Source organism: Ornithorhynchus anatinus, chromosome 4 (genome assembly GCF_004115215.2).
Source record: "Ornithorhynchus anatinus isolate Pmale09 chromosome 4, mOrnAna1.pri.v4, whole genome shotgun sequence".
NCBI lineage: Eukaryota > Metazoa > Chordata > Mammalia > Monotremata > Ornithorhynchidae > Ornithorhynchus > Ornithorhynchus anatinus.
Window position 1 is genome coordinate 27,561,161 of NC_041731.1, and position 12,369 is coordinate 27,573,529.

Consider the following 12,369-nt stretch of genomic DNA (forward strand, 5'->3'; position numbering starts at 1 on the left):
ATTTACTCAAGAAGTGTAAGCTGAGTATACCTGCCAGAATTTAGAAATGGCCCTGAGGGCACTATTGAGATATATGTGCCTTTTTGCCTATTGTGTCCCAGCCTGTGTAGTTACCCTTTACTCCGGTAAAGCCTGGATATTCACCTCTTTGTTAAAATTTGTCATTTTCTAACACCTTATTTTATAAACTAGGTTTTGTTTTCCCACTGGAAATCAAAAATATGGTGTTTGTTCAGCAAAGGCTGTTGAAATAAAAGGGTCAGTTGTAAGAAGGAGGTTGGCACTGTGACAGTATCAGCAATGCCAATTTCAGAGCGGGAGAGGAGAATAGGTCAATTAGAAATACCTCATCATTAACCTGGTACCCATAAACAATGCCAAATTCAGCTTGAAGCATCTTCCTTTCACAGCCACCACAGCATTGAATAGAAATCTATCAGCTGTATCATACTTTTCCAAGCACTTAGAACAGTGGTCTGCACAAAGTAAAGATTCAGTAAATACCACTTATTGGTTGTGATGGGGCCATTTTAGTACTCCTTGAAGACTGAAGGTTTGATTCTTGGACACCTCTTTTTATTGGCAACTTTAAACTCTCTGAGAGACCAGGTATTGGATCTTAGGATTTGGAAGAGCCATAACTTCTCAGGCCCCACCTGGGAGTGTTGGTGACCAGGTGAGACATAAATTCCTGAAACAGATAAGACTAAGGTGAGTCTTGATAACTCTCTTCAAGTCCATCAAAGACCTCTAGGAGATAGACCCTGATCACTTCTCCATCCCCACCGAAGAATGAATGGGAAAATGGGCTTAGAGTTTGGTTAGTTTTAGGGAAGAACTTCTTGCACTGCATGTATGATAAAACTCTGTAGCAGATTACCAAGGGAGATTGAGGTATCTCCTGATGTGGAGATCTTTAGAATACAAAGAAATAATCTTCCATCCAGGGTGCTTTTGAAACCACCTTCCTAGTCATGGGAACTGGGTCAGGTGACCTCTTTGATTCATACCTTCTTTTCTTCCTGTTAGAGGACAGAGAATGGGGCATAGAAAGAGGCTGGAAGGAAAGAGGAAGAGGAAAGGGGTAACAGAGACAGAGGGGAGGGGAAAGAGAGATATTTATTTTCCCCACCTCCTGTCTGGCATAACCATTCCCAGGAATGTGGTGAAGAAGTCACAGATGGCTTCTTCTTTAGGTGGACTGCTCCCCACAGAGCAAACTCCTGCAAGCACAAAGCCCAAGCAACTCGTGCCCTGGAAATACAGGAAATTCCTCCCACCCCTTCACCCCCGTCTGCCTCCTGCCTCTTCCTCTTTGAGGTGGAACATATATGCCATTAATTCACCCACAGACCATCTGGGTGGGGATTCCACTCTCCTCTCCTACGGTAGATTATGTAATCTAGGCAGGGATCACCATATGTTAGCATTTTCACTCCTTTTTCAAAATAATAAAAAACCCACAGAAATTGCAAACAGGTGGGCCCTCGTGGCCTTTTTTTTCAAAGGGCCTTCTGAACTGCTGGAGGGCTATGGAGAAGCAGCATAAAGACTTTGCAAGGATTAGTGACCTCAATTCTCTGCTACTCTATATGCCTCTGGGTTCTCCCATTGGCTTTCCCATCCACCAAACCTGAGAGTACTGTCAGATGGATTTTGCTCAGACCCCAGGAGCCAAAGAAGAAAATAAAAATGTTATGAGAAGAATCTCCTCATTTCTGTGTCTCTTACCCGCCCCAAGGCATTTTCCTATTAGTTAAACGGATGCATTTTGAGGACTGGGTGGTTGAAGAGATTAGTAATGAGATACACAGCCTTTCACTACTAGGTCACTGGTTCAAATACAGCTCTGGTGGTGGCTGAATGGCATAATTATGGGGAGGGGGGAGGGTTAGGGAGCGGCCTCTGTGAAGTGAGTCAGTAGGCCCTGTCCAGTTCTTAACAGAGAAGTTGTCAACAATACAATAGCCACCACAACATCCGACACTAATTGTCCTCCCTTGTTAGCAGCCTATGCAAAGAAGCCAGGGTTTAAACAGGGATGGAAACTGGGTAGGGAGGTGGAGAGGGGGAAATTATCATGCTACAGGATCGTTGCCTCTAGGTTAGGATGGGTGTGATGACATCAGATAGCTTTGTCCTCAATGATTTTTATGATCTATAAAATGAGGTCAATATCATTGGTTTGCACCTTGCAATCTCTAACTAAAAAAGAGTGCAGAATATTATTTTGGAGAATTAGCTTTAACTGCTGGAAAACAGCATCATTCTAGCTGTAAAAGCCTGTCATTCATATGAAACCTTTGACAGAAAATATTCTAGCAGTGGAAATAAATGGGATTCATTCCCTAGAGAAAACAATTTGGTGACTGAAGCATTTAAGGAAGCAGTGTGGCCTAATGGAAAGAGTACAGACCTGGGTTTTAGTCTGGCTCCACCACTTGTCTATGTGACCTTGGGTGAGTCACTTCACCTCTCTGGTCCTCAGTTTCCTTATCTGTAAAATGAAAATTAAATAATAATAATAATGGTATTCATTAAGCACTTACTATGTGCCAAGCACTCTGGGGTAGATGCAAGTTAATCGGGTTGGACACAGTCTCTGTCCCATAGGGACATCCCCCTTTCACCCCTTTGTCCCCCTTTTAGAGATGAGGAACTGAGGCACAGAGAAGTAAAGTAATTTGCCTAAAGTCACACAGCAGACAAAATCAAACTCCTTTTTGGACTGTGAGGCTCATGTGGAACAGGGATTGTGTCCAACCTGATTATTTTATCTACCCCAGACTTTAGTATAATGTTTGGCACATAGCACTTAAGAAGTTCCATAAAAAAGGAAAGGGAAAGAACAATCGATGAGTATTTACTAAGTGTCTAGAGTAGCCTCAGCTCTCCTCTGCAAATATTCATACCTCCATTCCTTCACACTTTACTCGACTCACCTCCTTCTAAGAAACTTCCGAGATTTACCTCCTCTGGCTCTGATTAATCCAATCACTCCAGCTTCCCTCCAACACCATCAGTGTTTTGTGTTTATTTCTGTTGTCAGTCCTCTGGAATAACTTCCTCTCGAATAACTTTGATACACTCTATGGCACTGTCACATGCACTTTTCATCTACTGATGTACCTGGATTGTAAACTGTAAGAGGGCAAGTCACTGCACTCATTGGGCGCTTACAAAAAATTAATAATGCAGTTGATTGACTGGTCAAACTTGAGCCTACATTTTTTAAGAGCTCAAAATACCTGACTGATTATTTTTGATCCATATCACAACAGAGAGCGAGAACTAAGGTGACTTCGGTGGAAGTTGACAGGTCAAGAAGGCAAAATTAGCTGCTCTGGTGTCAATAGGTGCAGGGAGCAATAGGTGTTAGTAACTGAGATCGGAATGTCGCCATTGGGCTGAGGCCCGGGGCCCTGACCCCAGAGCTGAAATCAGGGAGGCAAGAAGGGAAGGAATCTATTTTGAACTTTCAGCGATGCCTATAGAAGGTCGTGGGGGCGGGGAGTCCAGCAGTACGTCAAAGAACGAAGCATAAAGTTGAAACAATGAATATTTTCCTCTTGTCTCTTTAAGACCTTCATCAAAGCAGCAGGCTGTGGGGCGAGGGGAGGGGTGAAGGTGATAATTGTTTCTAATGGTCCGTAAACAACAGGACTAGGCTTTCCGTTAAATAAATATGCTCATTGCTCACGGTCTAGCCTGTTAACCCTCTGTGCTCCCAATGTTTTCCTGGGTTTAATATGGGATAGAAGAGTTTGTAAACTGTGATTTAAGGAGCAGTCAGGACTTGGGGTAGCCAATCAATCAATCAGTCAGTCAATGGTATTTACTGAGCGCTTGCAACAGCAGTACTCTCTACCGATATTAGGGAACTAGAGCAAATACAGTGGGTTGGTATTCGAAGAGGCCCAGGACACATACACCTTCCCTCATTCAATCGTTCAGTCAATCGTATTTATTGAGCGCTTACTGTGTGCGGAGTACTGTACTAAGCGCTTGGGAGAATACAATATAACAACATAACATAGGTGGTAGACACACCCGCTGCCCATAACGAGCTTACACCACAATCAGCTTATGTCTAAGGATGTCATAGGGAGTGCACTTTCCCCCTGCCCCTGGTGGACTGACTATATCCGAGGCCCGAAAGCAGGAGGCAGGGAGAAATGAGGGAAAAATATGCTCTCTTTCTCAATTTGCATTGCCACATTTTCCTTCTTTCAAAGCATCCTCACCCCCTCCCACCTTATTCATTGGGGAGGAAACTGTGGGTTTTCTCCATTTTGGAGGGAAGGAGCTATTCCAGAAATGGGAGCATCGCAGGCATTTGGCTGCTTCTCAAGACTTCCACTCTTCCTGTTTCCTCTGTGTTGGGCCCCTGGATGAGGCCCCATTGCCCCAAAGAGGGAAGCTGCCTTTTTGTTGTTTCTGCTCCTGAACATCCTACCTGCCTGAAGGGGGACAAAGGAGACATCTTTTGGGGCTCTGTTCTCCTTGAAGCTCAGGGGAACTTCCCAACTTTTACACCATTGGCCTGTCAACCACTGCAGTTAATCTGCCAATAAATCATATTTATTGAATGCTTGCTGTGTGCAGAGCACTGTACCAAGAACTTGGAAAGTGCAATACAGCAATAGAGACAATCCCTGCCCATAACGGGTTTACAGTCTGTGGGGCGGGGTGGGGGGGAGATTGGGGGGGGTGGTGGAGACAGGTATCAACATACATTCTGAAGTTCACTTATTACTGCTTTGTACCTTGCTTATCCACAACTGCAGAAAGAGGCTTCCAAAACATCATGGGGACCAGAAATACTCTTGGTTAATTTATATGTTGGATATGTTGGACTCCTTAGTCTAACTTCAGATGTCTGAATTCAATCCCTTTTCTCATAAAAATGAGATAGAAAGGGGTTTCTAAGGATTACAGTTGGAAACAGGCACTATATCAAAAGGACAGACTTTAACATTGAATTAACTATAATGCTTTTACTGGAGAATATATTTAATGATATACGTGTCAGCAAACCAACCTGCATAAAAGCAATTGTTACAGTGGCACAGTGATATACACAATAATTAAGAAATTCAAGTATAGTTGGGATCATTTCTTTTACTATAAGTGAAATTTCAACTTGGATCTACTAGGGTTAAAGTTTTCATTTTAGTGGGATAGACTGAGACACTTCTCCAGTCCAGAAAGTCTGTCTCTACTCCCCTAAGCTGGCCCCCAGACAAACTCACTGGATTCCAATGTCTAACAGACTGATTCTAAAGACCTTTTTGCAGTGAGGCCTTACTGAAAACTTTTCTTTGGAAATGTTATTAATATTTTTTTTAAAAGGTGTCTTCCCAGAGGAAATTAATTGGAAAGACTAAAACTGATAATAATTTTGAATTTGTTAAGCATTTGCTAGGTGCTAAACACTGGTGTAAATACAAGATAATCAGATGTAAATACAAGATAATAGTCCTTTTTCCATATGAGCTTTACAAGTCTTAGGAAGAAGAAGAAGTTTTTAATCCAAATTTTGCAAATCAGGAAACTGAGTCACTGAGAAGCTAAATGATTTGCCCAAGATAACACAGCAGGCAAGTGGAGGAACTGTGATTAGAATCCAAGTCCCCTAACAGCCCCATACTCTTCCCAATAGACCACATTGTTTCCCCCAAACTCTCTTCCTTTCTTTTTTTCTCCCCTTTTTCTCTCTCTCTCTCTTTCCTTCCCATTCACCTTTTATCCTTCCCTCCACTCCTGTCTTTTCCCTCCATCTTTCACTCTTCCTCCCTCCCCCCTTTCCTCTCTTCCTCCTTTTATCCTTCCCTCCATTCCTATTCTTTCCCTCCATCATTTTCTCTTCCTTTCTCCTCCATTCCTTCCTTCCAGTGTTAACAAAACATTTAATAATGTTGGTATTTGTTAAGCGCTTACTATGTGCTGAGCACTGTTCTAAGCACAGGGGTAGATACAAGGTAATCAGGTTGTCCCATGTGGGGCTCACAGTCTTAATCCCCATTTTATAAATGAGGTAACTGAGGCACAGAGACATCAAGTGACATGCCCAAAGTCACACAGCTGATCAGTGGTAGAGTCTGGATTAGAACCCAAGACCTCTGACTCCCAAACTGGTACTCTTTCCACTAAGCCATGCTATGTTAGGAAAAAGATACCTCAGACTTCTTATCTGCCTCTTGCTCTTTTGCAAAGGAGGAAATGTAACGATGTCACTTGTAGAATAGAAAAATCAAATATGTCAGTCAGCCATATTGAGCAGGACTCTCCTATTGTCCAAGTCCAAATCAGTGAGTTACAAAATAGTACCTAAAGCTTTAAAAGAGTTAATTGCAGCCTCCGAAGACAATGAATTTGCTCCCAGGAAACATTTTAGGGGCTGGAAGAATCTGACTCAACAGTTTCTAAATGTTTTATCAGTCAAGGGTTTATCATACAGTAAAATACACGCACACACAGTGTGTAAGACATTGAACAGGTGATTGTGTTAATAGATGATCTTAAAATCTATTAGTAGTTTTGGGCTGCTTATCATTTATCTAACTTTGGCATTTTTTCAGCCGTTAATCCATGCGCCATCCCAATGACGTAGGACAGTATTATATCCCAGTTTAAATGATGAGAAGACTGAAAGGTTAAGTGCTTTTCGAAAGACCACACAGCAAGTCTAGTGAGAGAGGGGCAGGTTTAGAACTCCAAGTTCCTCCATCAGAGTTCGCGACTCTAATCACCAGGCAACACTGCCTCAGGAATCTTAATTGCTGCATAAAAATATGAAAACACAGGCTCATGCCTCTGCATGTTGAGAAGCTACACTTTGTCATATCCCCTTGCTGACCCCCTCGAACTGAGCTACCATCCCGGTGTCTTAGGTGAGTTGAGGTGGAAAAGCCTTAGGTGGGTTTAGATATTTGGGAAAGTAGTGATTGCTGAGGGGGGAAGCAGGAAGGGATGCAGGGGTTGGGTGGGGGCTTGGGGGGGTGGAACTGGGAGAATACAGTTTGGGAACTTCCTAATTTAAATAGAATGTGGTACTCATTTAAGAGTTTATCAAGGAGAAGCAGAGTAGTCTGGTGGGAAGAGCTCAAGCCTGAGGGTCAGAGAGCCTGGGTTACAATCCTTGTTCCACCACCTCTGGCTGGGTGACCTTAAGCAAGTCACACTTCTCTGTGAAACTTCTCTGTTTCTTCATCTGCAAAATGTAGATTAAATCCTAATCCCTCCTATTAGACTGTAAGCCCCATGTGGGACAGTGAATTTTCAATATGATTATCTTGCAACTACCCCATTGCTTAGTACACTGCTTGTCTCAGAGTTAGTGCTTAAAAAGTACCTTAATTAAGGAGAGCTTTAACATGAATGATTTTGCCAGATGTATGAAACATTAAAAAAAATGTACATACAAAAAAGAGGATCATTTTTGATCAGCTCTTCCTTTCCTTTGATTTTTCCTGGATCTAAAAATGAATAAATTATTTTAGCTAGCATCTACCATCTTACAGTTAAATTTGAAAGAACTGTGAATGCAGACGTCCAAAGTGGTGTGGGATAGAGAAATTATCTAAAACTCAGTAATCATTTGTATGACTTACCAGTACTTGGGCTCCTATGCAATTCCACTGAGCTGAACATAATAGTTCCTTTAAAATAGAGGTGAGTCCAAATCAATGGGAGTTATTTTATTTGGAATGATGATAATGATGGTATTTATTAAGTTATGTAACAAGCACTGTGCTAAAATAGGTAAGTGATCCAAAGCTGAATTAGTTCGCTTTTCCTAAATGCATCATTTCTACCATTGCCACTAATTCCACAGCATCCCAAATCAACATTTGGATCAGTCACGATGGTTTGAAACTTAAATCATCAACGTAAAGTGGGCCAGGATGGCCCCATCTGTCCCACTAGGGTTGAACCCTCTTCTGTGATTGATTTGGAGCACTGTATCTGCCATGGACTCGTCTCTAATCAGAGTGCTCCAGCTGGATTTTGTACAGTGGAAAGGTTTCCTGTTTCCTCTGTGGAGAGCAATAGCAGCCTGACTGCTTCCTGGAAAGCAAATCCCAAGATGAGGGAACCCCTTCTGCATGTTTTGAGCATTGTACAGTGGTGCATTAGCCCATGAAGGGTGCACCCGGGATCCACGGTCTGTAAGGCACGAGGCCATAATGCATCAAACTTCCAGAAAGCTGCTCCGTCCCCTTCCCATCCTCTGAACCAGATATTCCATTGAACCCTCTAATCCAAAAACTTCTTTTCCTATTCATTATTTTTGTTGCTTCATCCCAACACCCTGCAAATGGGGTTCCATTTCACTGAAGCCTCCTTTGCCCAGCGTCCAAGGGTGGCAAAATGGTGGGACTCTTGAATTGACCCTCCATCGGATGGTCTGCGTGGGTTAAATGTGAGGGGCCAAAATCTGCCCCATTTACGCGTGTTCAATTCCCAGTGAAGTCAACAGGAGTTGGGCGTGCGTAACTGAGGGTAGAAATTGGCTTGAGGAAAGACATTGGGAAACCCTGATTGTTTGATTTCTCTCCCACCCCCCCTTCTTTCTTTCTTTCTTTGTGGCACATTCCCAGGTCCCTTTGGGTGGAAAGAGGAAATTGGAGAGGATGGGCTGGAGGTTTGATGAGCATTCCCCCCCTTGTGATTGACAAAGGGCTGTATAAATCTGTCAAAGGGAAACTCAATAGAAACCTCAAGGCATTCCCTCATGTGGGAAAATACCACAGCTCCTTCTTCTCTTGTTCCCTCTGTCTCTCCGCTTTTGTGTACGACGTGTGTGGGTGGAAGATAAACTGGATTAAAAAAACCCTTTGAAAGCAAGACATCGTTAACTCCTCTAATTGAAAGCAGCCTTCTATAGAGGGGAGTTTGATGCTGGATGTAATAACTGGTAGTGTATCCAGTGGACAAATGTTCCCTGTGGCCTGGAGGAGAGGACTCCCTATGCGTCTTCATGTCCTAGCAGCTTATTTGACTGACAAAAACAAGTCTTTTCCTCCCATTCGGAGTGTAGAGGCCGACCCCAGCTCAGAGAGAGCTCAGCTGCTTTTTATGTCCGGCTTCTCACTACCTCAAGCCAAGCAGCCAAGCTAAATTCCAATCGTTAGAAACTTTTATTCATGGTGATGATGACTGCAACTTGACTGTTGGTATTCCTCTGGTCATCCTGGCAGGGCGGGCAGCTGCAGGACAGCCATCTTCTGACCTCATAAAACCTGGCAAATTTGATCCAGTGGTCCAGGACCCCTAAGTGATCATTTTGTTCTTCCTCGGCCCCCAAAGTCCATTTCAGACAGCACTCTGTATGGTCGGCTGGACGAGGTGGGCAGTGAACAACTGGGAAAGGAAAAACAATTTCTTTTCCTAGAGGAGAGAGAGCACAAGCCTGGGAGTCAGGGGATCTGGGATCCAATCCTGGCTCCTCCACTTGCCTGCTGCAGGAGAACTTGGGCAAGGCACTTAATTTCTCTGGCCTCAGTTTCCTCATCTGTAAAATGGGGATTCAACAGATGTTCTCCCTCCCTCTTAGATTTGGAGTCCCATGTGGGACAAGGACTTGGTCCGAACTGATGGCTGTGAATCTATCTGGCACATAATTATATTTGTTGAGCGCTTACTATTTATAAACACTTGGAGAAGCAGCGTGGCTCAGTGGAAAGAGCACGGGCTTTGGAGTCAGGGCTCATGAGTTCGAATCCCAGCTCTGCCACTTGTCGGCTGTGTGACTGTGGGCAAGTCACTTAACTTCTCCGTGCCTCAGTTCCCTCATCTGTAAAATGGGGATTAAGACTGTGAGCCCCACGTGGGACAACCTGATTCCCCTATGTCTACCCCAGCGCTTAGAACAGTGCTCTGCACATAGTAAGCGCTTAACAAATACCAACATTATTATTATTATTATTATTATTAAGTCCTTAATAAATACCACTCTTCTTATTATCATTGTTATTATTATTGTTGTTATTCATCCCAGTGAGAGGAAACCTGGGTTCCCGAAAGCACGTCAAATCTTCTGGGGTTACCCAATTGAGCCATAAGCAGAGACAGAACTAATTTCTTCCTCCTGCTATTGGTTCCCCCAAGGCTTCTAGGAAGTCTGGAGGAAAGCCCTCTCAAAATCCACTTCATTTGTGGGTTACAGTTCTTCCTCTTCCAGTTGCAGCTGGCACCCAAAGAGTCCAAAGGTGCATGTATTGCCTAGCAAACAAGCATCTTCTGAACTGCTGTGGCCCTTCAGTAACAGAGTTTGTTTTGCGAATGGTTTGGGTTTTAGGCATAGATTCAGCTGGATTGACTTCTTGTTCCTTGAACTGATGGACCCATCTTTGGTTATGATCCTAGCAGCACTGGATAACCGTAGAAAGGAAAAGAAAAGAAATATCCGCTCTGTTTCTCTAAAACAATGTCTCCTGCCCATGGTCTTAGTAAGATAAGAATGGGCCATGTTAAAGCAATAAAAGGTCTTTGTTCATGTCAAAGAGTTCTAGGACCATGGAAATTGTAGATGTGGGCTAGATAATTCTCCCAATTGGAAAGAGATTACCAGCCTTGCTCTGCCCAGAGCTGAGCAGCTGAAAACAAGAGGAGGAAGAATTCTGAAATGATACATGTCGAATTTCTGGACTGGATTTTAAATGCCAGAGATAGTTTATGTAAAGTCTTGCACTGTTGTAAAATGTAACGTGATCCACTGGCAAGCCTCAATGAAGCTTGGTCCCAGTTTTTTAAAAAAATAAACTCCAAACCGTCTTCCAGCCCATTAAAGCTGGTTTATGTTTTGCCCATAGATTCCTCTACTCTGAGGCCATAGAGATGTAAATAACTGAGATCATTACCTCACTTGCAGCCAATCAAATTGCTCTGTTTCTGCCTTCCTTAACCTTGTAAGGATGTTACCTGTAGTTAGGTAAACCTGCTTTTTTCCATATTTCCCTGGAGATGACCAAAGGAATTCAGTACCAAACATCTAGGCCATTGTTTGTTTGGGCCCTAATGCGGATTACAGTTTCTCCTCCTATTTGAGGTTTGAAAGAATGAAATGGTTTATAAAAATTGTAAACTGAAACTTATGGTTGTGGTTTTTTCTGACTTCTCTGATTATCATCTCCTTGCTAGAAGCTGGGTGTGAGATGGGGTGCAACTTTTGAATTCTCCTCTTCTACCCGATATGGCTGGGAAGGAACAACTTTTCCCTACGTCTTCCCTAGGCAGGCAAATGTTTACTCACCAAGAAATCCCTTCTGGGATTTCTCCAGGAGGGCAGTGCAAATTGGAAACTGGAATGGACTGCTTACATCAGTCTGAAGTCTTGGGGGCTCCAATTGAAAACTAAAATAATAACTTCACCTGAGATTTCTTCATTTCTGCCATGAAATTCCAGTAGACAGGAAAGAAGGTGAAATTTAGGGGTCAGTTACCGGGGTTTCTGAAAATAGTAGCAGCAGCATTTTAGTTGTAAGCTTAAATTCTGTAAACTCAGAAACTTCCTCTAGATTGTAAGCTTCCTTTAGACCGTACGATCATCCCTCTAGAAAGTAAGCTTGTTATAGGCAAGGAACATTCCTACCAACTCTGTTGTACTGTGCTCTCCTACATGCTTAGTACAGTGCTCTGCACACAGTAAACACTAAATAAATATCATTGATTGATTGATTGATTGCTGCTCCCTGTGTACACTGAGCTCACAAAGGAAGCCACACAGGGAAAAGAAATCCATTATAACTTACTCTTTCTCCATGAAAAGAAAATTATTCCATACCAACAATGCGAAACCTACCATGGCTATTTTCCATTTGATCCTTCAATTATCAATATTATTATTGTTATTACAGTACTTGTTAAGAGCTCACTATGTGTTCTAAGCCTGGGGTACTTGCAAGTTAATTAGGTCAGGCACAGTCTCTGTTCCACATTGGGCTCACAGTCTAAATGGGAGGGAGAATAGGGTAATTGAATCCCCTTTTTATAGATGAGGAAACAGAGGCAGTGAAGTTAGGTGACTTGCCCAAGGACACAGAGCAGGCTAGTGGCAGAACTGGGATTAGAACCCAGTCCTCTGACTTCCAGGCCCATGTTCTTCCACTAGGTCGTGCTGCTTTTCACAATAATGCCTGTGGGATATCTTATCCATGGTATTTTTCTTTCTTTCTCTGGCCAGGTGTGCCGAACCAAGGTGATGGATTTGAGCGATGGCGTATCGCAGTATGCTTGGTATCCATGCACAGCTAACTACCAGTATTCCCATATGACTCAGTCTATTTTCTGGCTCAAGGTAAGAGGGAGAGTTAGAGACAGTGTGTGCTTTTGCCAAGAACCAAGAGTTACAGACAAGTTGCCCAG

General features: G+C 43.0%; 1 protein-coding gene across 2 annotated transcripts in view; it reads left to right on the top strand.

The window, feature by feature from the left end:
* PAPPA (pappalysin 1) overlaps positions 1 to 12,369 on the top strand; it is a 276,545-nt gene that overhangs the window by 166,375 nt on the left and 97,801 nt on the right. For both annotated transcript variants that reach the window (XM_029063723.2, XM_029063721.2), the window contains exon 11: positions 12,188 to 12,301. In XM_029063723.2, the coding sequence (XP_028919556.1) occupies positions 12,188 to 12,301 (114 nt within the window). The remainder of the gene's footprint in view (positions 1 to 12,187; positions 12,302 to 12,369) is intronic.